Below are 26,072 nucleotides of genomic sequence, written 5' to 3'. Positions count from 1 at the left end.
GAGCCAGGCTTTGCCTCGACTTGCTTTTTTTCAGTTAAATGTGTAACCAAAGCTCCTGTGTTTACCTAATAGTTCCTGGCAGCGTCCCATTGTAATGAGGAAAATAAATGTTTGGTTTTGCAGCTCGAACGGCAAAACACAATAGCTGAGGTGCTAAGCAGGGTTCTCTCTCCCATACTTCTACCAGCCATGCACTTTGATTGCTTAGCCAGGAGGGTGGGAGGAGCAGAAAAATCTTTACAGGCCTGTTCCTGGACTAGTGGAGAATTGGCAAGATTGTGCCATGAGAAATAATGAAACTGGAGTGGGATGGGGAGCGGCTTTTATCCAGGCTCAGTCAAAGTTTTAGTTGTTGTTAACGCCAATTTAACTCAAAGGCCTGACCGGGGATAGGGGCAGAAAAACTTTCTTTGTTAAAGATACAACAGTCTGACCCTCTCCTTAAAGGCTGAAAAACACTCTCAGTCAATATCACTGGGCCCTGCAAAAGCAGGGATGGCCGGCTTCGAAAGCCTTACGCTTCTTCTTTAAAAAAAGAAAAGAAAAAAAATCCCTGCTTTGATTAATCAATTCAACTACGTGAGCAAGAGGGTTGGAGGCTCATCTAAGCGGAAGGACCCATCTTCCCAGAATTCCTCAGTGAGCATCAGCTTGATCCACCGTGGAAACATGAGATCATCAGAGCCTGCGCTCGTTGGCAGAGCAGTACCTCTGAGGGCGGATGCAGACACAGCTGCCGGATGCCTGGGGCCAATGATCAGATCATGCCTGGGTTGGAAAAATCTCCCTTGTATGTAAACTGAAGAAGGCGTGTGCCTGTTTGTGCACAAGACAGCGCACAGGTGTGTGTTAGATTGTAAGGCCAGAGGGGCCTATTAGCTCATCTAGTCTGACCTGTACAACAGAGGCGGGAGAATTTCACCCTGTTACCCTGTGTGTGTGTGTTGTTTATTTTAAAGGGCTGCTGGAAGATACGAACTGTAGACTATTTGTGATGAATCTGGGGAAAATCCACCCCTGAAACGCTGCATAATGGAAACAGCATTTGTTAGACTTATCTATATTACCAGAGCAATTTAAGGCCCAAACCGAGATCAGGGCCTCATTGTGCTGGGTGTTGCACAGACACAACCTGAGAGACTCTCTGCCCCAAATAACTCCCAGTCTAAATAGGCAAAGACCAGCTTATAGTTAGTTGTCATTTTGCAGATGGGAAAACTGAGGTCCAGGGTGATGGTGCGATGGGTCAAAGGTCCCACAGGGAGTTAGTGGCAAAGCTGGGAACTGCATGCAGAGGTCCTAGTCCCCTGACTCAGCCCCAAGGCAGTTCTACCGCTGAATTAGAGCTTTTTCCAGCTGAGTTGCTCAAAGCCCTCCCGTCCGACAGCCTGGTGAGCGGCACAGACGGACAAGGGGGTTCCGTGACGAGCCCAGGGGTGAGTTCGTTCTGCGCTCCATTGCTTTTCCTTTTCAGTACAGCGTGTGTCCCCTTATGTACAGGACAGGGATGCTGGAAAATCCCAAAAGCCAAGGCAAAGGCCTGACTGGTTCTGAGTGAAGTGCGTGGCAGAGAAAACAGGAAGCCAGTGGGGCAGTGGCTGGTCCTTGGAGCAGGGGAAGTCGGGGAGCCGTGTCGCTGTGGCAACCCACATGCCAAGCGTGCTTCCTGGCAGCTGCCGGTGGCGTTTCGCAGCAACCCAGGCTCCTCTGAGTCAATGGAAAAGCTGAGCCAGGCCTGGAGGCCGGGGGGAGTTTGTCGGTGTCATTAAAGGCCCTAGTCGTTTCCCCTAGATGCTGCCCCACCCGCACGCACTGCAAGCCCGCACATGAGAGAGCAGGTTGGGAGTTTAATTCGATCTTCTCGGGGCTCAGATTCCTGCGGGGGCCTCATATTCCCCCATCCTGGGGTTTCTGACCCCGAGAAAGGCTGGGAGCCAGAGTCTGCAAGCTCTTTCAGGGCGGGGACCATCTTTTTGCTCTCTCTTTGTACAGTGCCTAGCACATCTAGGCACAACTGGAATACAGAGGGTGCCTTTGACTTTGGATCCCTCAGTGCTGCCTCCTCAATTGGCAGGAGGGGTGTGTGTGAATTGTGACTAATGCCTGGTACCCCTTTTTCTGCTTCCTGTCCCAGACAGAGGGCTGAAGGAGCTGCAGCGTGCTCAGAATTAGCCGATCAGGGGAATGAGGCCCCTGGGAATCTTGCCGGCAACAGAGGGGGGCATTGTTCTGTACTGGAGGGGGGAAACTGAGGCACAGAGACGTGCCTAAGGTCATTGAGTGAGTCAGCAGCAGAGCCAGGAATAGGACGCTGGAGTTCCTCTGTCTCAGATAACTACCCCCTGAGGCCGGTGGGGGGCCCTTTTTCTCAGGTCCCTAGGACATGGCTGCTTGTCTGCTCCCACTGTGCTTATGGTCTAATGCCAGGACAGGGTAATTTTGCTGCAGAGTTATCTAGAGCTGCAGCCCCCAGTTTTGCCCTGAGGTTGGGGGGCCAGTTGGGATCCAGGGATTTTGCCTGAAGTTGATGCTGTGCTTGGAGGATGTTTCATTATGATGGAGCCCTGTGCCTGGGCCCACCTTCTTCGGCCCACACAGCAGCAGGCAAACTAGGGGTGCAAGGGAGCAATCTCCCCCCCCCCACACACACACACTGGCCCTTCTGCCACTCCAGAGTTTTGTCTGCATGGGGTGGAACAATGGGCACTAGGACCCAGTGAATTCTCATCAGGTGGATCAGGAGGTGCTAATGCAGACAAACCAGTTTGGGATGAGCAGCACACAGGGCCATAACTGGTGTCCTGAGAGCCGCAGGAGAGAAAATCCATTGGGGATTTGGCTCCCAAAGAAGCAGGGAGTGAGAACCCAGCTAACTTCAGTGTTTTCTGAGGGCTGGAACGATGGGTTCCTACGCAGACTGTGATGAGAAACTCCAGCCTCAAAGGTGAGTAGCCCAGATGGGTGTCTTTGACCCCAGTCAGCCCACTGGTTCACACGTATCCCTGCTGGGGGTACACACAGGACTTCCAGGGGATACATCAACTCATCTCAATATTTGCCTAGTCTTGCAACAAGCTGCATAAAAAGCACTAGAGAGATCAGTACAAACTCAAACTTCATAGAGACAATGGCTTGTTATCTGCTCTGTATACTATACACAGAAATGTAAATGAAATATTTATATTCCAACTGATTTATTTCATAAGTACATGTTAAAAACGAGAGAGTCAGTCAGCAATTTTGTAGTAATAATGAGCTGTGAAACTTAAATTTCTATGTCCGCTATTGCAAGGAAGTAGTTTTTAAGTGAGGTGAAACTTTGGAGTACGGAAGACAAATCAGACTCCGGAAAGGGGTACAGTAGTCTGGGAAGGTTGAGAGCCACTTATTCAGAGCGACTCCACTCCAGTGTAAATGAGATGCAAAGTGTCCCACGCTGTTTGAATCTAGCTTAGTAGATTCAGGTTCCCAAAAAGATAGGCAGCTTCAGGATTCTCTCCTGAGTGTACCTGGTAGTGCCTATCAGTGTGGGGTCTAGAGACACTGTTTGGGGTTGTTGGGGGAGGCATCTGGAGAATCAGGCATGAGTTGTCCTTGTGATTTTATTGGCTTGTGATTTGACTGACTGTATCATACCGTGCCTGGCCTTTCAGACAGGCTGATAAATCCAGCTCAGAAAGTGGATGGTTTCTGAAAGTGGAGCCTGATCTTGTAGAGATGCAGAGGTCCAGGCCCAGGTTTTTCAGTGTGTAGCACCCACAGTTGGGACCAGACTTTCTGAAGATCTCAGCACTAACTTATGTATGTGCCTGCATGGGAGTTGAGCTGAAATTCCAGGCCATAGTGCAATGGAATGTGTACTGCCGTAAGCTACTACTCCCTAGTGTTTTCAGAATTAGACTTTTAGGAGTGACCTCCCCCCCCACCTCTCCAAATAGCATGAGAATCCTAATTTTACTGGTGACCCAAAATCACTAGTTCCTGTTGAAAATTGAGGCCCGTATATCCCTGGTTTCATTCTACCCTTGCTTAGATTGGGATCTCAGAGCGATGACTATTTGTTTTTGTTCGTACAGCACCTAGCACCGTGCCATTCTGGTCCATGACATTGCCATGCTATAGAAATAACAACAATAATACCCTGACTTTTATTAACTGGCTAATTATTTTAGGCTTCGCAGAAGAAGTGGGCCTTGAGAAGGGGTTTGACGGGGAAAGGGTAGGCAGGTGGGTAAGACGGGACTGGAGCTCTGTGATGTGGAAAAGCAGCATGGAAGATGATTCAGGATTGCTAAGGAGAGAAATGGTGTTTTGAAACACTGTCCGTTTCCAGCAGCTTGGGGTCAGATCTTGAGCTGATGTCACAGGGTGTGGCACCAATGGAATGACAAGGATTTATACAGCTGTCAATTCTATTATGATTTGTGTTTGTGGTCACACTGATCTTGACCGGGAGCCTGGTGTGCTAGGCATTGTACAAACAGAATAGCAAGACAGTCCTTGTCCCAATATGCTTTATAACACGTGGATTTGGTGAATGCTGCTTATGCCTCCCACTCAAAGGTCACAAGCTCTAAATGATCATTGCCGCTTAAAGATTTTTAATCCCCTTAAATATTTCCTTTTGCCCTCCCTCTGGCTGGCTTGTCAGTTTAGACTGGACACTCTTCAGGGTGGGGATGGTCTCTCTTATTATTTGGGAGAAGGTCTCTGGTCTGTGCTAGGCAGGATGATTAGGGCGTCCCTTCTGGGTGTAGAATCCATGGATTTGGATTAGCAGGGCGTTCTGGAGTTGGAAAAGGCTCCGTTACTGCTCCTGGTGTGGTGAAAACAGTTGAGAGCCTGTATTAAGGTTCGGAAGGCAGGTGGGGCATAATCACTGGAGAATTGTACAGGGACTTGCTCCAGCTTGCGAGGCTGCTTCATGGCTTGTTTGTTTTCTCTGAAGGAGGGTGGAGCAGAAAAACACCCAAACCCTTGCTGCTGAACAGAGAGGGTGGATTTTTCATTGTCTCTCTGCCTCTTTCCTCTGAAGGCAGGGCGAGGAGGAAGTAGTGGGACTTTACGCTCTGTCCACAATCCTGTGCCCCACCCAAAATCCCCTTTTTCCCCTTTAAAATGAGCAGCAATGAAATAGCAAATGTTAACGACCACCATTAGGCTTCAGAGTCAACGTGTCACTCAGCAGTAAAGCGCTTTACGAGGATTTCAGAGCTCACCCGGTTGGAACCACAGGAGCAGCTTTGCCATGTGGGAGGTGATTTTGTGGGAGCTGGATTTTAAGCCAGAATGGTGGAAATCACACCTGCCGGGGGATTTTGTATCCCATGTGAAAGATAGCGCCTCCATCAGGACCTAGCGCCATCTGCTCACAAGCGGAGAGTGCACCCTGCTGCATTGCAGACACTGCTACCTGTAGCAGCCTGGCTTTTCTTTAGAGGTCTCCCATCCAAGAACTGAGCAGGGAGGCAGTGTGGCCTAATGGAAAGAGCAGCGGCCTGGCACTCAAGAGACCAGCATTCTATTCTCAGCTCTGCCATTGGCCTGCTGGATGACCTTGGGCAAGTCACTTTGCCTCACCATGCCTCAGTTCTCCCTCCCGTAAGATGGGGATAATGATATTGACTTGCTTTGAGACCTACTGAGAAAAAAGGGCAGGCAGGCACTACTATTAGGCTGCTTCTTAGAGGTCTCCCCTCCAAATATTGACCAGGTCTGTCCCTGCTTAGCTGCCCAGCCATAGCTTACAGGATGGGGGACTCTATCCTGGGAAGCAGCAAGTCTGCAGGAGATTTGAGAGTTGTGGTGGGTAATCAGCTGAACATGAGCTCCCAGTGCCATGCTGCGGCCAAGAGGGCTTATGCGATCCTGGGATGCAGAAAGAGGGGAATCTCGAGGAGGAGCCAGAGAGGTGATTTTACCTCTGTATTTGGCACTGGGGGTTCTGGTGCCCACAATTCAAGGATGTTGATAAATTGGAGAGGGGTCAGTGAAGAGCCATGAGACTGATTAAGGGTTAGAAAACCTGCCTTACCGTGAGAGATGCCAGGAGCTCTATCTATGTAGCTCAACAAAGAGAAGGTTAAGAGATGACTTACAGGTATAAGTACCTACATGGGGAACACGTATTTACTAGTGGTCTCTTCAATCTAGCAGAGAAAGGGGTAACAGGATCCAACGGCTGGAAGTTAACACTGGACAATTCAGCCTGGAACTAAGGGGTGAATTTTTAACAGTGAGAGCAATTAACCATTGGAACAACTTATTAAGGATCATGGTGGATTCTCCACTGGCAAGTTTTTAAATCAAGTTTGGATGTTGGTCTACAAGATCTGCTCCAGGAATGATTTGGGGGAGGTCTCTGGCCTGTGCGATCCAGGAGGTCAGACCAGATGGTCACCATGGTTCCTTGGGGCTTTGGAACCTATGATGAGTGCACAACTTTTGATGACAACACAATAGCAAAGAAGCCAGGCCTTGGAGATACCGTGGACAGCACCCCCTCCCCACAGCCCCAGCTGTGTTAGAGCCCGTCCCGCTGCCTTGCCCCATCTGTATGCACCGCACAGTTCTGGCCCCATGGGGTCCTGCTAACCGAGTCGTGCACCAGCCTGTCTGGGAGCTCCCGGCCCAGGGCAGGTTGGAGCAGCAGGACGTGTGCCCAGAAGCCACAGATCACCGGAAAGGAATGTGATGGCAGCAGGGAAGGTGTCATCATGCTCATTAAGATGCCAATCATGTCCTGATGAGAGAGGCTGGCTGGGCAGCGGAAGACATCCCAATCCCTGCATGAGGTTACCCCTGGCTCTTAGCCTCACTCCACTGCCTCCTCCCCTCGCTTCTGCTGACACACATGTTTTCGTCCCATGCCCCTACACTGCTTACGTCCTCACAGGCCTGGTCTGCTGGCTCCCTCCAGCCCAGCTGTTCTGTGCTTCAGGGCAGAGCCCCCAGGGTCCAGAGGGAACTGAATCCCTATCCCACTGCAACACAGCAGAAGTTATTGGAGACAGACTAGAGGGAGCAGGGTTTAGCCCGTGTAGCCAGAGCTAAGGCCCTGTTTACACTGCGGGCACTGTAGCTTCACAGGTAGGGTGCTGTAGTGTGGCTGCTTCCTACAGGGACAGAAGTGGGCATTTCATTGCTATTGGATCTCCCCAAGCATCCGCATCTACAGCAGGAGTGAGACTGGTACATCCCTCGTCGCTGTAGCTATGTTGAGCTAAATGTTAAGGGTCGTCCAGGGAGCAGCTGTGATGGATGATCTCATCTGGGCAGTAGGAGGACCGGGATAGAACCCAAGAAGCAGGGCCCAAGAAGTTGGCCTGGCCCAATGAAATTAATAGGCAGCAGGTTTCAAACAAACATGAGGACATTCTTCACACAACGCACGGCAAGCAGATTGTGGATTAAAAATCTGGTAAACTTTCCATTTCCATTCTGCAGGAAATTCCTTTCAAAATTTTCTTTCATCGCAAATTGGCAGGAAGAGTTGAAATTCTAAATGCTTCATTTTGACTTTTGTGTTAATGAGGGAATGAATTTGCATCACAGCCAATCACAGTACAATCTTGAGTTTTGGAAGAAGGCTATAAAAGTCGCCGGCCTGGAATAGCGACGTGGCAAGACAGAAGATATAATATCATCAGTATGATAGAAAACAACACAGACATCAGAACGATAGAGTGAAAACAAAGTGCTTGGACCTTATTGAAAGGAAACGTTGGATCATTTTCCATTCTCCACTGATACATTCTCGGGAACCATTTTGATTTTGTTCAGTCAGGATTTTCTGATAGGAAACTGTTTTGTCGGTAATTTTTCAACCAGCGTTTGAGCTAGATATTAGCTCTACCAACCTCAACAAAGCTGCTCCCACTGATTCTCAAAGAAAATCCCCCTCCCTTTCCTGGTTCTGCCTGCACCTGTGAGGGTGATTGGAGCATCACCAGCCCCAGCTGTTCAGGCCCTAAAAAACTCATAAGTTTCTATTAAAGAATGAATCAGGGTCTTTTTCTTTGCTGTTTGGCTTCTGAGCCTTTAGGGTCGCGCTCGGGTCCTGTTCTCAAGTTTTTTTTTCCTGCAACCACTAGGCTAGAAATGTACTTTTAGCTTTAAGAAGAGAACCAAATATCGCAAGGGTTGTCAACACTTGCTTGGTTTTTTTATGACTGCAACGCCTAGGCCAGGCCAGGCCACAGCCCCTGCCCCAAAGAGCTTATAGCCTGAATACACAAGAGGAATGTGATTGGCCCAAAGTCACACAACAGGTCAGAGCCAGGAGTAGAACCCAAATCTCCTACCTCACAACATACTGCATTGGCCAGAAAATCAATCCCATGCCCTATCTGTTAGACCACACTGCCAGCTGGCAAGGCCCCTTCGCCGTATTACCCTTAGCTTGAAGCCACTTAGCTGGTACAAGGAGGCGAGCTCGTTGGAAGTTCACCCCAACATGAAGGCCATCGGCAGCGTCTCTTAGAGGAGAGAGTTTGTGTTGTTGCATCACCCAAAGTGAGGAGCTGGGCTGGCGAATGCAGGAACTGTTCTGTGCCTAGCAATGAAGCATCCAGGAGGCAGGGCCGGCTGCAGCACCAGGTCTTTGCAGTGGCCAGTAAAGATCCTGCCTGTTTATCTTGCAGAGCAAATCGAGCAGCGTCAAACTCCATCTGCCACTACTGGCTAGGCTGGCTGGTGGCTAGCATCCCCCTGGACATGGTCCGTGGAAGAGCAGCTAGGCCAGGAGCTGTTTCTCCAGGTCCATGCCTTTAGCTCTGAAGGGCCTGGATTCGAAACTCACTGAGGACCCGGCTGCAGGGTGTCACTACAAAACCAGTGCTGTAAAGCCCTTCCGCCCCACAGAGCACATTCACTCTCAGGCTTTGCAGAGGCGCCACAGGGAGTCAGGCACCAAAACGGTATCAAAAGCCAATGGGAACTGGATGCCGAACGCCTTCCAACCCCCCGGCCTCGGTGAGTTAATTCAGAAGCCCCTTTGCAAGGAAGTGAAGTAGATTCATTCCCCCCGTCAGCCAGTGCCAATCCACCTTCGTTACCGTTTTCTAATGGGGTCCCCTACTGCTGACAAAAGATTCCTAGTCCCCGCTCCCAAAGCGGGCCCAAAGCGACACCTGCTTTCTAAACCCCCCTGCTTGCTGGATTTAAGTTTCCTTAGAGACGCAGAGTGCCTGGGTGCTGGCTGGCTCTCTGGGCTTGTGTAAACAGGACCAGCCCTGTGCTAGGCTACAGGCCTTGCTAGGGTGGCGCTGGGTTGATTTTCTTGGGTGTGCCAGTGAGTGCCGCCAGGTACAGGGCTGATGTCAGCTGGCTCGAGAAAGGGAAAGCTGCTGGCTCTGAGCAGCCACTCCAATGCTCCTCGTTTGCCTTCCCTGCGACGGGCCCAAGCAGCAGTGGGGCTAGCTGGACGCATTTGTAACTGAGCAGTGTTGAGAGATAATTGCCGACTGCCACAAGAGGCTGGAGGGGCACTTACGGGACCCCTACATGCCAGCCAAGGTGATTCTAGCCCGGTGTTAGCTCGAGATGGACGATCAAAGAGGTGGAGCTGTGATCACCGCGTATGTTTCAACACAGGGCTTCTGCCTAGGGACAAGGGGACATGGGCCGGGCATGGCAGGGACTCTGCCAGCCAGGCTGTCATGGAAAGGGTGGGTAGGTGCCTCTTATGGGTGTCTTGGTTCCTCCCCAGCTGCAGCGGGAGTGTAAGTCAGGCTTTGGGGGACTGCGTGGGTGGGGGATGGGGGCAGTGGCTGTGCTGCAGGCTCAGCGCTCTTGCATCCAGGAGAACTGAGCACCCTCTGGGGTTCGGGGAGGTGGGATCCGAATGCGAACCTGGGTCCCAGTCTCAGAGCTTGAGTCCATCTCCTAGGCGCCGTAGGCAGGGGAAGAGCCAAGCTGAGCTCTGCAGGGGGCACTTGCCAGCAGGTCAGATGGTGCCAACTCTGCCACCCTGTTTCCATCTTGCTGATGCCCACCCACGGTAGCAACAGGGTTGGGGGGGGTGTTTGATGACGGGAAACAGGAAGGGCTGGGTCATGGGCCATGGACTTGAGTGACAGAAGAAGGGGGTCAGGCAACGGGGTTGTGTGGGAGGTGGAGAGAAAGAGATGGGGAGAATCGTAGAATATTAGGATTGGAAGGGACCTCAGGAGGTCATCAAGTCCAACCCCCTGCTCAGAGCAGGACCAATCCCCAGATGGGTTTTTACCCCAGTTCTCTAAATGGCCTCCTCAAAGATTGGACTCAGAACCCTGGGTTTAGCAGGCCAATGCTCAAACCACTGAGCTATCCCTCCCCCCACAAGGAGGCATAGGTGATGGCCGGGGGTTGGGGGATGAGAAGGGAGGAGATGGGGTGTGAGTCTGGTAGTGAGGCAGGGCCAAGATGGCAGGAGGTGGGGGTCAGGTGACAGGGTTGGGGCTGGGAGGTGGGGCCTGGGTGCCCAGGTGGGTAGATGGGGATGGGGTCTGTGTGCCCGGGTGGGGGGAGGTGGCCGTGAGACAATCTCTCTCTTGCAGTGAGTTCCCTGCTCCAGAAAAGCTGGAAGAACGGGAGACCCTCCCTTGGTGTGGCACTGAGAGTGCCCTCCGGGGGCCGTATCGGTCCATGCCAGACCAAGGCCAGAGGGGAGCCGTGCCGTGGCAGAGGGCGCCCTCGCTGAGGGATGGGCATGTTCTGCCCACTCGCAGCAGGGACAAAGGCGGGAGCAGAGGCTAGCTGCACTGGGGCTCTGGCAGTGCTGGCTTTGGCGCTGGTCCCTGTGGGCAGGAGGCCCCCCGGGGCTCTGGGGAAAGACCCACAGCCTGGGGAAGGCCTCCCAGTGGCAGGGCCAGACAGCTCAGCCCTGCCCTGCGGGGACCCACCTCGATGGGTGAGACGGCAGCCCCTTTCCTCCTGCGGCTCTGTGCCCAAACTGCCAATGAGGGGCTCCCGATGTTAGCGCCAGCTCGGACGGGGACCAGGCTGAGCCCCACCAAACTCGTTCCACGCGGGAGGTGGTAACAGCTCCTGGTTCCTTGGAGCCTGGCTGGGTCTGACCCGTGGATGGGCTCCATTCACAGACCGAGGGGCCTGGTCCCAGGAAGGCCACAATCCCAATTCAGGCCAAACCTCCCCCTGAGAATGGCACCGCCCTTGGGGTCACCCCTGTTTAGATGCGTTCTCCTGTCCAGTCGTGGACTGGCCCGAGTCCGGTTCCTCCAGCCCACGCTTTCCTCCATTGGCATTGCAGGGACCAAAAGGATCTGGAGAAGCAGGACTTGGCCGAGCAGGAGGAGGGAGCCGTATCCATCCAGGACATGGAGCTGAAAGAGGAGTGGCAAGACGAGGAGTTCCCGGGGTAAGAGATGCAGCGGGAGGGGGGACTGCACGGCAGAGTGGGGAGTGCTGGCTGGGATCCTCCCCACGTCTCTTGTCGCCCCGTCCCAGGAGCAATGGGAGGTAACACAGATGGCCCCTGCCCCCCTCACATCACTGCCCCTGGGGGACCCAAAGGGCTGGTGCCACCATGGTGAATTTGGAGGAGAGGGTGGAGAGGGAGGGAGTGGAGCTAATGGGGGAATGGAAGGATGAGAAAATACTGAACAGGTGTTGGTCTAATGAGGCAGCTAGCGCCAGAGAGCTCAGGGCAGAGCCAAGGGGTTCAGAGTATGGGAGGGGGCAACTGCCCCGGATAGCCCCCTGGCCTGGCGGTCTCAGAACTCCTGGGTTCTGTGGCTGACTCAGGGCAAGGAATGCACTAATCGAGTGGATAGAATGGGAGATGGGCAACCAGGACCCCAGGGTTCTGTGCCCAGCTCTGCCAGTGACTTGGGGAGAGTTGCTTCCTGGCTCTGTGCCTCAGTTCCCGCCCTGTAGAATGGGGATCGATGGACAAAATAACTAGTTGGCCATAAAGAGGAAGCAAAGTCTCTATTTAACCCCCACTGTGGAAAGCACCCGGCACAGACACTCTGAGCACACGCAAGCGCAATTGGTGTCTGTGACTGGATCCATCAGGCCAAACACCTGCCACAGCGTCGCTGCAGGAACTGTATTCCCACCTCCTTCCGATAGGCAGCTGCTTTCAGCGGTCACGTGCCAAATGGTGCACAGCTGTGCCGGCTGAGCTCTGCTCTTTACCCAGCAGGTAGTGGAGGGGGGAGGAGGGAGGGAAGGAGAGAGGACAGAAAAGGATCCGCATTGTAAATGACATGAGGTGGGGTTTGAGAGCCAGGGCAAAGCCTTCTCGGGAACCTGGGTTCAAATCCTCATGTGAAGTGAGCTGGGTGGTCTCAGCCCATGGGTTTGGTTTGGTCCACTACATTGTGTGGCTGTTGGGTCCGGCTCGTCCTGGACGTGAGAGGGCAGAGGGCCATCGGCAGAGCTGTGGATGTGAGGAGACAAGGTCTGGAATAGCAAGGGGGCGGGGTGCTGTGGGTTGGGACTGAGGGGCATTGGCAGAGCTGTGCATGGGCAGCTCAGGGCTGGAATAGCAGGGACAGCAGGGAAAGGTTTCAGCAGCAGAGCCTCCTGTGTGTGAAACTTGCTCCGCAACTGACTCCACTGTAGGTAGCTCTGGAGCTAAGTCCGTGTCATTATTCCCATTTAACAGATGTGGAAATTGAGGCCCAGTGTGATGACATAACATTCACTCAAACACACAGCCCCCACCTTGGCTCTAGCCACTTGCCTCCCCTCCCAGAACCAGGAATGGAACCCATGAGCCCTGACTCTCCCCCTGCCCTGCCCTGCTCTAACCATTAGATCATGCTCCCTTCCCAGAGATGAGGATAGAACCTGACTCCTAGTTCAGAGCTAGGAGGGATGCTCCAGCCCAGTGTTTCTCAACCTTTTTGATACCAGGGACCGGCTTGCATCAGGGAGATCTCAGGGACCGGTGGCAGTCCACGGACCGGCCACTGAGAAACACTAGCCGTCCCTGACCCGTCCCCCTGAGTGTCTCATCCTCCCATCTTCCAGGCCTCTCCCGGAGGAGGTCTCTGAGGAGGACCTTGAAGACTCTGGCGGGGAGCCCAACCCAGGTAAGGCTGTGCCCAGGGGGCGGGTGAAGGTAGGAAGGTAAGACCCTAAGAACACCATCAGGGAAGGCTCTGGGTGTGGGAGTGCTGGGGGTGCTGCACGGCAAGGGCGACGTCCCCATGCATCCCCAATCCCCCAAACACACCCAGGGCACAGCTGGCCTGGGTGGGAAGGTTTGGTCCACTCGGCCCCAAGCCAGCGATCGTTGTATAAGCAGCAGCGTTTTCTGGATGATACGTTTTTCCTTGCCTCCCCTGTCTCTTTTCTGTTTCACGTCCCTTTTCTCTTGCTTTTGTTTGTCTTGATCCTTCTCCCCCCACACACACACCAGTTGCCCCCAACACCCTGGAGCTGTGCGGCAAACGGCATATGAAGAAGCGGCTGCCAGCGCCAGATCTCAGCCTGTCTTTAGACCGGGCCGAGGGCTCAGTGCAGTCAGGCGATTACCCAGAGTGCACGCCGGACGGCAGCCTGGACATCAACGTGGACGAGCTGGAGACACCGTCCGAGAGCGAGCTGCTGGACGGGCCAGAGAGTGGCCATGACTTTGAGTGGGAAGGTGGGGCCAGAGAGAGGATGCGCCTGTGGCTGGGCATCAGAGCAGGGGAGGGTTCAGTGGGGGCAGGTCTGGCTGAGGTGCAGGGGTGGGTGGGAAGCAGGCCTGGGTGGGGCTCATAATGGCAGGGGGCTTAGACAAAGCTGAGGTGGTGGGTCGGGATTGGCAGGGGAGTTGGAGTGGTGGGTCAGGAAGGGTGAGTGGAAATGGGGGGCAGGCTTGGCAGAGAGGGCTGGGACTGGCTGGAGATTTGGAGGGACAGTTCCAGGGAAGTTGTGACAGGTTCAGTCTCAGGGACCCCCTTGGGACTGTCACGTGATGTGCTGAAATTACCTGTGAGTCCGTTTTCCCTGCCAGCATGGGACTCCAGAACCCTGCCTTGTTGAGCCAGACACGCTAGCCTGCTGCAACACAGACTCAGAGTCTGGACCATGCCCCCAAAACTGCAGGCTCCAAGTGAAAACAGCTTAGCAAGTTACCTGCCTCTAGCACCCAGACACCCAGCTCCCAATGGGATCCAAACCCCAAATAAATCCGTTTTACTCTGTACAAATCTTATACAGGGTAAATTCATAGATTACCCGCCCTCTATAACACTGATAGAGAGAGAGGCACAGCCGTTTGCTTCCCCAGTTATTAATCACTTTTGGTTTATTAATAAACAAAAATGATTTTATGAAGTATAAGGATTTAAGTGGTTTCAAGAAATAACAGACAGAACAAAGTAAGTTACCAAGCAAAATAAAGCAAAAACATGCAAGTCTAAACCTAATACATTAAGAAACTGAATACAGGTAAATCTCACCGTCGGAGATGTTTCAATAAGCTTCTTTCACAGACTAGACTCCTTCCTAGTCCGGGCCCAATCCTTTCCCCTGGTACAGTCCTTGTTAATTCCAGCAGACATCTTAGTAGAGACTAGGGGTTTTCTCATGACTGGCCTCCCCCTTTTATAGCTTTGGCACAAGACCGGAATCTTTTGTGTCTCTGGGTCCCCACCCCTCCTCCTAAATGGAAAAATACCAGATTTAAGATGGATTCTGGTCACATGTCCAGTGAGACCTCATTCTTCATTACCCACAGGCTGGCCCACATGTACACAGGAAGGTTTGCAGTAAACAGAGCCATTTACAACCAATTGTCCTAGTTAATGGGAGCCATCGAGATTCTAAACCACCATTAATGGCTCACACTTTGCATAATTACAGTAGGACCTCAGAGTTATACTTCATATTTCTACCTTCAGATACAAGAATGATTCATGCATACAAATAGAAGAAATACATTCAGCAAGTTATAACCTTTATGATACCTTACAAGAGACCCTTTGCATAAAGCATATTCCAGTTACATCGTATTCACAGTCATAAGTATATTTCCATAAAGCATATGGAGTGCAACATCACTTTGAGGCTGGGTAGAGGTTGGAGTGGGTGGAGGGAGGGAGTGGGGCCTGAGGGGTGGGGTTAAAGGGAGGGGTGGGGTTTGGTTGGAGCTTTGAGGAGGAGGTTCAAGTATTGAGTAGGGAATTGGGGTGGAGTGGTGAGGGGTTGGGGGGGGTTGAGAGATTGGTTGGTTGATGGAGTTGGGGGGTGAGGGGTTGGGGAATGGGTGGGAGGGTGAAGGGCTGGTTGTGAGGGGGGAAGGGGTCGAGGGGTTGGTTGGAGTGAGAGGTGGAGGGAGTTGGGGGGTGGTTGGGAGACTGAGGGGTTAGGGTGGTTGGTTGTGGTGAGGACTTGGGGGGTCGAGGGTTGGTTGGGTTGGAGGGTTGGTTGTGGTGGGTGGTTGAGGGGTTGGAGGGTTGGTTGGGTTGGGGGTCGAGGGGTGGGTTGGTTGGGGTGAGGGGTTGGGGGTCGAGGGGTGGGTTGGTTGGGGTGAGGGATTGGGGGTCGAGGGGTGGGTTGGTTGGGGTGAGGGGTTGGGGGTCGAGGGGTGGGTTGGTTGGGGTGAGGGGTTGGGGGTCTAGGGTTGGTTGTGGCGAGGGATTGGAGAGTCGGTTGGTTGGGGTGAGGGTTGGTTGGTTGATGGAGTTGGGGGATGGTTGGAGGGGTGAGGGGTTGGAGGGTTGAGGGATTGGTTGGGGTGAGGGGTTTGGGGAGTCGAGGGGCGGGATGGTTGGGGTGAGGGGTTGGGGGGTCGAGGGGCAGGCTGGTTGGAGTGAGGGGTCGAGGAGTTAGTTGTGAGGGGTTGAGGGGTCGAGGGGTGGGTTGGTTGGGGTGAGGGGTCGAGGAGTTAGTTGGGGTGAGGGGTTGGAGAGTCGAGGGCTGGTTGGGGTGAAGGGTTGTTTGATGGAGTTGGGGGATGGTTGATGGGGTGAGGGGTTGGTTGTGATGGGTGGTTGAGGGGTTGGAAGGTCGAGGGTTGGTTGGGGTGAGGGATTGGGAGATGGTTGGGGGGTGATGGGTCGGGGGTGGTTGGTTGCAGTTTGGGGTGGATGTTTGGTTGGAAGGTTTCAGGGGAGCTGGACTTGGGGGGAAGGTTTGGGAAGGGACTAGGTCATTTGGGGGCTTATTCTCCTTTCCCTGGCCTCATTCCACCACACCCAATGACCCCCGTCTCATGGGCAGCCCAGGTTCTTTTTGGTTATTGGTAAAAGTGCAGAAAAGAGCCCGGGAGCCTTTCCTAATACTAGCCCCCCACCCCATCCCTTCCCCTCTGCAGACGAACTGCCCAGGGCCCGGCACCTCGACAGCAGCCTGCTCGAGGAGAAACTCGGTGAGGGGCGCATTGTGGACGTCGAGGACAAGGATGGACGGAAGTGGAGGATCTTCCTGACAGACGAGCGGGAACAGAAAGTGGATCTGAGCGTCGTCGAGCCCTACAAGAGGGTCATCTCCCATGGGGGTAATGGGGGAGCGCGTAGCCCTGGGGTTCTGGTGCTTAGAATGGAAGGCAGCAGGACTCCTGGGTTCTAGTCCTGACTTTTGCAGGGGAGTGGTGTCTAGTGGTTAGATGGGGACAGGTGGTGCTGGGAGTCAGGGCTCCTGGGTTCTATTCCCGGCTCTGAGAGGGGAATTTGGTGCAAGGGGACTGGGAGTCAGGACTCCTGGTTCTCCTGGGAGTAGGGTCCCAGAGTTATGATTTACATGGTGCCCATCAGTACCTCAGGCACTTTATGGGGCATAGCAAACACAGCCAATTGGAGGAAGCTCCTACCCCAAGAAATCCATGACCCCAGCCCTACAGGACCCCGGCGTCCGAGCCTGCTGTTCTAAACCCAGTTCCGCTCAGCCTGTGGCCCCCAGGGCACCATGGGACGCCGTTCACAATGGCAGCACCGTCCATGTGGGTCGGGTGCCAAGCAAGGCAGCAAAACCGACCTGGTCTGGGCCAATCACGGAGCTTCCCCGTGGGGGAGCACAGGTGTGCCAAGGTGTAAGGGGGCGGGCCTGTGCCAGCTGGACCCACTGGCTCTGCTCTGCCACTCCAGGGTACTACGGGGAAGGCCTCAACGCCATCATCCTCTTTGCCTCCTGTTACCTGCCCCACAGCAGCATCCCTGACTATCAGTACGTGATGGAGCACCTGTTCAGGTGAGCATGCTGCCCCCTGCTGGCCAATGAACAAACCACGTGGGTAACAGCCTGGGAGGGGAGGGGCGGGCGGTGGGCTGGGGGTGGCTCTGGGCCCCCCACTGGAAAGTGACACCGACATAAAGCTGCAGTCACTGGAGGGGGCAGAAGGGATGTTGCCTCCTTAAGCCTCTGCATCAGGTACGTTCCCAGGCTGGGCTGGGCTTCCCCCTACCCCGGTCTCAATTCCTCTGAGGCTCAGCGCAGCACAGGGGGGCAGGGGAGCTGGCATCAGATACTCAGTATGTTCAGGCTGTCCTGGCAGCATAAAGGAGCCTTAAAGTGGGTGCAAACACCCCCTGATGTCAGGGCCCTGTACCCTGCCCTGGCATCGCAGGCAGCTGGGCGTGTGGCCGGAGCGCAGTGCACGCTGGCTGTTCCCTGCTCCAGGTTGAGTTCCCAAGGCTCCTCTGACTTACTCCACGGCACCAGAATACGCGGGAGCCCAAAGGCAGCTTAAAACCATCTTCACCCTGAGTTCAGGGACAGAGTAACTGGAGATCGGCTGTAGTGCCGGGAGCAGCAGGAATAGATAAACCCCTGAATAGGTCTGAAGTCCATTGTGGGTAAGTGGGTGGGGGCGCCTTTGCCCTGAGTTCTTGGAATCTCCCCATAAACATCAAGAGGGACTGGGATGCCATCGCAGCTGTTTCTCTGACCCTTTGCTGTCCTGGTAAATCGACCCTTAAAGTGCCCAAACCATCTTTTAAAACAAGCCTCTCTTTCATAAGTCTCCTCCGCAGCCCTGCCTGGCTGCCTGCCGTGCTGCCAACGGGAACATGGGCTGTTCCCCTTCTGAACTCATTCACAGTCTCTTCCGTAAATGAGGAGTGTCAGTGCACTAGTCAGGACGGGGAAGCTGCTGGCACAGGAGGATTAAATGCTACAGCAATGGGAGCTCTGTGAATGCCTAATATAGAATATGGGCTAGTAGTTAGTGCTGGTGACTGGGCATCAGGACTCCTGGGTTCTCTACGCAGCTCTGCAGCAGGGAGGGAAGTGCGGTCTAGTGGTTAGGGGAGGGAGGGTTGGGGACAGGACTCCTGGGTTCTCTGCCAAGCTCTGGGTGGGGAATGTGGGCTATTGGTTAGCACAAGCGACAGGGGGTCAGGACTCCTGCATTCTACTCCCTACTCATTGTGTGACCATAGGCTAGTCACAGCCCTTCTCTGTGCCTCAGTTTCCCATCTGTGAACTAGGGGTGGGGGGTAAGACAATTTATCTCACTGCGGAGGGCCAGGGGGGAAGGGGCGCACGTGATGTGAAGCTAAATCCACGACGGTAGCGTGGAGGCGCTTTGTGCCTAGAGGAGGGCTAGTTCCAGGCCTCCTCTCTGCTCTCCCGGTAGGTACATCATCGGGACCCTGGAGGTGATGGTGGCAGAAAGCTACATCCTGGTGTGTCTGAACAGCGCCACGCTCCGCAGCCAGATTCCATCCTTCGGCTGGATAAAGCAATGCTACCAGACCATCGACCGGCGGTACGACACAGCAGGGGACCGCTGCTTCCTCAGCCCACAAAGGGGGGGCTCGATCTTCGCTGTTAGCCCTATCCCCCTTCCATTCCCCCACTTACTCTAACCATTGGTGAGCCAGGACTCTATGAGGAGCCTGCGGAGGAGCTGGGAACCGAACACACGAGTCCGAATTCCCAACCACCCTGCTCTAATCAGTAGAGCCCTCTCTCCTCCCGGGGTGGGGAATAGAACTCCGGAGTCCAGCCCCACAAGTCACCACAGGTGTGGACAGACCCAGGAGTCCTAAATACCTTCCCTCCCAGAGGTGGGACTAGAACACAGGGGTTTTCATACTGAGCCATCTGCACTAACCCACAGACTCCGCTCCCCATCCAGGGCTGCATTGTCGCCCATATGGAGGACTCGGGACTGGGTGGGTTTCCTGTTCAGTTCAGCGGCGGCTCTGGCTGGCTGCAATTTCAACCCCTTTCCCCCACACATACCACCAATCCCAGCCAGAATTTGCACCCCGTAGTCATTGGCAACAGGGAAACATCTGCTTCCTACCTGGCTCGCACAGCGCGAAGGCCAGTGAAGCTGACACTGTGATACAGGCTGGGCCATGAATAAAAATCCCAGCCTGGGTGACGATGGAAACTGCAGCCTCCCTTGGAGGGGCTGGAAGAAGGGACTGCGCTGGGCTGTGCTGAGTATAAAGGGGTGGGGAGTTGTCGAACGAGGTTGTTGGACAGAGGCAGACCCTACGGCTCTCTCTGGCACCCCATCTCCCAGCCTCTGGGCTTTGCAAGCACAAGATGTAATCCAGAATCAAGGGATTTTTTAATTCCAGATTGGAGTGTCCATATGGGGAGCTACCCTGGTCAATTTCCCCATGTAGACAAGCCCTTAGCTACCTTTAAAAGAAAAAACTCCAGGACTTCAGAGGCCCTTCCTTGGACCTGGAGCCCATCCAGAAACCTCCTACTGGCTCTCAATAGTTAGATGTTGACTAATGCCATGAAGCAGGATGGTTTATAGCCCTTGAAAGCCCTGTTTTTTTTAAAGCTAGGATTTTCAAAGGCTCTGGTTGAACCCTAGCAGGATTCCTTGACTCCCCTTAGCTTCCTTCTGCGCCGGCCTCAGCACTGACGACTGTAACAAGGGAGTCTCGTTAGCCAGATCAACGTCTGACTCTATTTTCAATCCTGCTAAACTCTTGGCTTCAGGGATATCTTGTGGCAATGAGTTCCATTGGCTAATCGGTACCTCATGTCCTGTGTTCTTTGCATCGTTTCAGGCTCCGGAAGAACCTGAAGGCCATGATTATTGTCCATCCCACCTGGTACGTCAAGGCGCTGATGGCCGTTTTCCGACCCTTCCTCAGGTAGTGTGAGCTGGACGCTTTACTTGGCCTGGGGGGAGGCTACTAACAGAGGGATGCGTGTGCATGTATGTGTGTGCGAGGGGGTTGGCGGCCACCCAGCCTGCAGTATCAGAGCACCCCTGGAGATCGTGCCCAGACCACTCATAAGCCCGGTGGGATGCATGTTGTTAGCATCAGACCATCAGACCATCCTTCAGCCTCACCACACTCCAATATTCTGCGCCAGTGTCTGCAAGAGCAACTGCTACCCTTAGAGGGTGCTAGGAACAGCCACAGTGTCTGGTGCGTCCCCTTGCTCTCAGGACTTGAGCGTGTTAACACCTCGCTGGCTGGAGAGGCTGGAGCCCTGCCTCCCCCACAGGCTGTTCAATGCGGAGATCTTTTTCCGCCTTCAGCAATATTTCCTCCCTGAGCCTGGGCCTCCACGCGGCTGCTTGCAGTGCAGGCCAGGGCTCTGCAGCGCTGTTAGCTACACGGGTCCATGGAGCAGGCATCCGCTGTGCATCCAGACACCATGGGGACAGGCACAGCGTAAGAGGCTAGCCCAGGATTTTTTGGATGCACTCTGCCAGCATTCCCTAGGTGCCCAGATACCGTGACAATGGGCATCGTGTAAAGACCTGGATTTCGCCTGCCAGCGGCAGCCTTGTCATAGTGGTTCCCTATCCCCCTACCCAAGAAACTCAGGCCTTTACCTCGGAAGCAGCTCTGCAGTCTGGGGAAGTGCCCACCAAGAGCAAAGTGGGGTGCCAGTAAGCATAAGCCAGCCTGACACATGCTGTTCAGCAGAGGGCAGCGCCGTACATTACAGGTACCAGTTCATATTCCAGGCCCTGCAGAGAACAGCAGCAGGAGGGAGCATAGCTGAGATTGCAAGGCTAACAGCTGGGAGTCAGATACAGGCCCCTTGCCATGCAGCCACTAGGGGTGGATACATGCTAGCTGCAGAATTCAGGTCAACGATTTTGTGATTCAGGGGCCCAATTTGAGGCATCCAAAAGGAGCCTGTTTTAAGAACGCATCGAGCACTAGCAGAGCTGCCAACTCTCTTCGTGTTTGATGTTTGTCTTAAAGCCCCAGCTCCCAGAGTTAGGTGATGACAGGAAAAATCTTGGCTTTCATTTGAGAAAAGAAAGGCGTTTTCTGCCCTCGTGGCTGGAGAGGAAAGCTTGGCATGTGACCCAGTGCAGAGACAAGGCTCACAGACCAGACAACAAAGAAAAAGGAACTTGTTTGTTTGGCTTAAAAATCATGAGATTTAAAAACAATCTCATGATTTATTTGAGGCCTAACGTGACTGTGGAATGCCTGGAGTTGGCAACGCTGCCCCAACCCTCTGAAAATCAGGCCTCTTTCAGGGGTGTCAAGTGGGGCCCCCAGAAACAGACACCTCAAATTACTAGTCAGTTTCAAAAGTCCTGACCTTAACCTATTTGTGTGTGTGTATGCGAGTGAGTCCTGACCTTAACCTATTTGTGTGTGAGCTTGCACTATTTACACCAAGCGTGAACAAAACAGAAAAACCCATGTGCCTTCCTGCACAGAGCATTTTCGATCAATGTAGAACTAATTTGATTTGGTCCAGCACGGACTGCAGCTGGCTCTGGGGGGTGCGCGGCTTTCGAAGGCGTGACTAATTCCTGGAGCCAAATGCCCTTCTCAAAGGTCTTTATAGGCTTTTGTTCCTCACTCTCGCCCCCTGAAAGCTTTACTGTGGTGGTAGCAGTGCTGCGAGGGGGTATTTAACTTGTAACGTTTCCTTAGAATGCCTAGCCATAACGCATCATAAGGAGACCCTTCCCTTGCAGTGTGTGAAACGAATGTGCCACACAAAAGTGCTGGCCTGGTTCACGAGGGGTTGGGGATGAGATAAAAGGGCCAGATTCTTGCCTGGTGTAAACTGGCATAGCTCCGTGAGTTTACACCCACTAGCACCACACCAGAGTGCCTTTTGCCGACATGTTGCTGGTTCCAATCCAGCTTGGGATCGACGGCTGTTTGTTGACCTGTGTGCAATCAGCTGTTAGGACTCAACACTTGGACTGTCTAACTGGCACTAATGTATCAGCCGTGGCAGCGGGGAGGCCAGGTAGTTTCCATAGACGAGCTACAGCGTATCAACCCCTAAACCCACTGAGCTTTCCCTGGCGTGCATGGGGATGTGCAAATGGGGAAGCTCATGTTTCAGGGCTTCAGCTGTTGGCCTGCAGGGGTCAGGAAGGAATTTTGGCCGGATGTGTTTTGGGGATGTAGTTCTTTTCTTTCTGCCACAGCAGAGGTTGGCCACATCTGGAGATGGGACACTGGACAGGCAGTGGGCATGGCTGGGTGGCTAGTGAGATGTAAGTCACGTTGCTTAACACATTTCTGGAAGGTGCCCCGGTGCTGGGGGCGGGTTAGGAACCTGGGTAGAACAGACCAGACTAGAGGGCTGTCATCCTGGCGCCCTGCGAGACACCCTGATGGGAAAACGACCACTCGAGCGACCTGAATAACCTACCCCCTCTTCTACCTGCTCTCCCAGCTCCAAGTTTGGCAGGAAAGTGCAGTTCGTGGACAGCCTGTGGGAGCTGTCGCAACAGATTCCTCTTGAGCAAGTGCACATCCCTGACTGCATCCGACAGTGAGTTGAGCGTCCTTCCTGTCTCGCATCGAGGGCTGGCGCCCCTCGGGCTGGTTGTGAGGTGCGGCGGGTTCGACTAGACTGGGAAGGGGCTCTGGATCCACCCACCTCCAGGGGAGTGAGGACTAATAAGTGGAAGCCTTTAAAATCCTCCTCCCTGCCCCCAGTCACCTTCTTCCTCTTTTTATTCCTCCACACCAGAATATTTGCCATGTCCCCCCCGCCCCCCCGGAGGGGCTATTAACCCTTCACATGTAGGTAGGTCAGTGTTATTACCCCCTTATACAGGGAAGGGAAGTGAGTTAGGAATAGAACCCAGGCATCCTGGCTCCCAGTGCTACACTGGGAGAGGGCTTGCACGAGTGTAACTGTACCAGCGACGTAGCTGCTCCAGTTCAGACCGGTCATGCAGATGCCTGAGCCGGTGACTTGCACTGGTGCACGTCACCCCCATGCAAAACTGCGTTGATGCAGACAAGGCCAGAGTTTACAAAGGAAAATCGTCCCTGTTCCCCTTTTGAGCTGACCTCTTATCTCAGGGCTGGGTCCCACGTTGTGTTGCAGGCCCAAGAGGCATGGCACCACCACTGCTCCTGCTGCATTCTGCACTGCTCCAGGCGCCTGAGAGGGCAACCAGACAGCAAGTGTGAAATATCGGGACACGGGGTGGGGGGTAATAGGAGCCTAGATAAGAAAAAGACCCAAAAATCAGGACTGTCCCTATAAAATTGGGACATCTGGTCACCCTAGAGCCAGAACACCCCCTTGGTGTCACACAGAGCACCCTGGCCCATCCCAGCTGCCTATGGGTTGGATCGCCACTGCTGGCATGCCCCGTATGCGGGGTCACTAGGGTACACTGGGCCTACTTTGGGGGGAATTCTCCCCTGGCCCAGGGGCTGGAGCAGAGGACAAAATCTGGGCCAATGGCCACATCAGTGCCTTCATGTCTCCTCTTTTCTCCCCTAGGCTGGATCATAGCTGGAACGGCTCCAGGGACACAAAGCGCTGATGCTGCACAGCAGCAGCCCCCAGCGCCAGTAGGGGGCAGTCACGCTGCTTAGTTCTGTAACTTCGTTACTTCTTCCCACCAATCTTCCTTTAAAGGAGAAACCGAAGCGACCAGGTTTGGGAAAGGAGCTTGCCGCCGGGGCTTTGTAAATAGGTCCAGCTTAAATGGATACATTGGTTTAAACACGGGGGGGGGGGCTTCTAAGGCTAGGCCAACTTAAATGGAGGACTTGGCTTACATGGGTTTTTATGTGAGTGCCGTTACAGTTAGAAACGGGACCGTAGGAGCATATATATGCCTTATTGGGCTCAGTACAGGGTCCTCTGGCCTGTGAGACAGGAGGTCAGACCAGATGATCTAACTGTCCCTTTTGGTCTTGCAACCCCTCAGAGCCCGAATGTCTACACTACAATTTTATAGTTCCGCAGCCCAAGTCAGCTGACCCAGACCAGCTGCAGGGTTTTTATCGCAGTGTAGATGTATCCCTGTGGATCTAAAACCAGAGTAGCGGTTGGTCTCACTCGGACTGATCCCGGTTGGCTTTATGGATGGAAACAAGAGGTTTTTTTTGCCTGCACAGCTGCTACAGCTTCGGGAGAGGGAGTAATTTTGCCTTAGCGCAGCACTGGCCAAAGGAGCATTAGTTCCTTTGAGCCCCAAAGAGCTGATCCAGCTCTGGCAGAAGGCGCTGGATTCTGTTCTACCTCTTGCATTCTTGTGGGATCGGCACTTCGGCTCCAGCTGCAGAATTCTGTTCCCAAGAGGCAGATAACGCCCAGGTCCTGGCAGCTGGAAAAGTGATGCTCCAGTTTGTATGCTGACCAGCTCCAGGTTAGTCTGGAAGGGAGAGGGAAGAAGGGGGACCTGCTGGGGAAAGCAGTGTGGCACCGTTAGCTTTGTTAATTCCTGGCACCTTTCAAGGGAAGTGTCTCCATTTGCAAATGGCACCAGAGCAGCCAAGACCTAGGTGGCTGGAAATACTATGCCCAGGGTCAAAAGACTTCACTCTGCATCCTGCCACAGCTCCCCCTAGGCAGTGACGGGATGCTGCAAGCTGGGTAGCAGGACAAGGGCAAATGTATTTCACAGAGAGCATTTTTCTCCCAAGTGTTTACTGTCAGGAGTCTGACGCAGGAAACTAACCAGCTCTCCCAACACCCAGGCCCATTATTAACCTTGCCGTTAGCTTTCGCAGGCTACATTTCCTTGCTGTTTGTCTCTGTCCGCTGCCCAGGCATGCATCCTTAGTCCTCGACTTGTGTAAGATCCCTTGGGTGTGTCTCCTCAGCCCTGCATATCATTGCCCCCCACCCTGCACGCTAGGGTGACCAGATGTCTCAATTTTATTGGGACTGTCCCGATATTTATTTGTTCGATCGGGATGCGGGACAAACATCAGTCGGGCCACGAATTGTCCCTATATTTTGCCCTCCAGAGCACACACAGAGGGGGCTCACACGCACCCCGCCCCAACTCCACCCTGGCCCTGCCCCTCCCTCCCCAAATCGCCTCCCTGGCCCTGCCCCCTCCCTGCCCTATTGGATCCCTCCCCAAATCCCCACCCTGGCCCCGCCTCTTCCCCAAGCACACCGCATTCCTCCTCCTCACCCCTCCCTCCGAGGCTTGCGCTAATCAGCAGTATGGCAGTGCAAGCGCTGGAGGGAGAGGGGAGAAGCAGGACCCGGCAGCCAGCTCAGGGGAGGTGGAGGCAGAGTGAAGGCGAGCTGGGGGGAGGGGGTATGGAGCTGCCGGTGGGTGCTCAGCCCCCACCAATTCTTCCTATGCTCCGGCGGCTCTTGGGGTTTTTTCCCCCTCCGCCGGCACTCCCCCCTCCCCCCATCCCGATATTTCACATGTCTCATCTGGTCGCCCTACTGCACGCATGGGGGCGAGGAAGCTGCCAGAGTTAACCCCATGTTACTCAGACATTTTTAAGCAACAAATGGCCTGCCACATTACCAACAAACTCCCAGGCTGTTAAAGCTGCAGGAAGATTTCAGAGCTGAGAGGGAGATTTTCCAAGGCACAGCTGGCAATTCACTCCCCAGGTGCCACTGGCTTTCACTGGGTGCCCAACAGCCCTGGGTGGCTTTAGCACGTCACTTTTCACCTCTTCGCTGTTCTCTTTTGTTTTACCTTTCACTTTGGTTGAGGCAGAGAGTCCGTACCAAGCAGGTTCACTTTCTGGTTGATGCTGCTGTGTTTGGGTTCCTAGTACTGCAAAGGGGTCGAATTTTCACAAGCACCAAAGGGACTTAGACACATTTTCAAATGCCTTAAGAGCAGACCCTTAAAGGTGCTTAGGTGCATAACTCTCTCCACATGTCACTGGAAGCTGGGCACTAAATATCTCTGAGATGCTGGGCCTTAGGAGCCTCGATCTCACTGAAAAGCAATGGGACTTTGGCTCCTGTTGCTTAGATGCTTT

General features: G+C 53.8%; 1 protein-coding gene across 3 annotated transcripts; it reads left to right on the top strand.

Annotated features, from left to right (window-relative positions):
* Positions 1-689: 689 nt before the first annotated feature.
* On the top strand, positions 690-25,779 carry BNIPL (BCL2 interacting protein like). Of its 3 annotated transcripts, none has more exons than XM_050930640.1 (10): positions 690-842; positions 11,252-11,359; positions 12,982-13,043; positions 13,373-13,600; positions 16,259-16,441; positions 17,028-17,130; positions 18,518-18,649; positions 19,923-20,009; positions 22,534-22,632; positions 23,602-25,779. In XM_050930640.1, exons 2-10 carry the CDS (start codon positions 11,319-11,321, stop codon positions 23,642-23,644), a joined length of 978 nt encoding a protein of 325 aa, XP_050786597.1. In that variant the 5' UTR covers positions 690-842; positions 11,252-11,318; the 3' UTR covers positions 23,645-25,779. The 3 variants fall into 3 exon arrangements, with proteins under 3 accessions (XP_050786597.1, XP_050786594.1, XP_050786596.1); XM_050930637.1 differs by lacking the exon at positions 690-842 and adding an exon at positions 2,783-2,944; XM_050930639.1 differs by lacking the exon at positions 690-842 and adding an exon at positions 8,682-8,973.
* Positions 25,780-26,072: the final 293 nt, after the last annotated feature.

Source organism: Gopherus flavomarginatus, chromosome 20 (genome assembly GCF_025201925.1).
Source record: "Gopherus flavomarginatus isolate rGopFla2 chromosome 20, rGopFla2.mat.asm, whole genome shotgun sequence".
NCBI lineage: Eukaryota > Metazoa > Chordata > Testudines > Testudinidae > Gopherus > Gopherus flavomarginatus.
The sequence above is the reverse complement of the archived record's forward strand: the minus strand, read 5'-3'. Positions and strand labels throughout refer to the sequence as shown.

Coding starts and splice junctions, on each gene's coding strand:
- BNIPL (XM_050930637.1), top strand. CDS start 2,901: ATGGGTTCCTACGCAGACTGTGATGAGAAACTCCAGCCTCAAAG. Junction 13,601..16,258: donor CCATGACTTTGAGTGGGAAG/GTGGGGCCAGAG, acceptor TCCCCTCTGCAG/ACGAACTGCCCAGGGCCCGG. Junction 17,131..18,517: donor GTGATGGAGCACCTGTTCAG/GTGAGCATGCTG, acceptor CTCTCCCGGTAG/GTACATCATCGGGACCCTGG.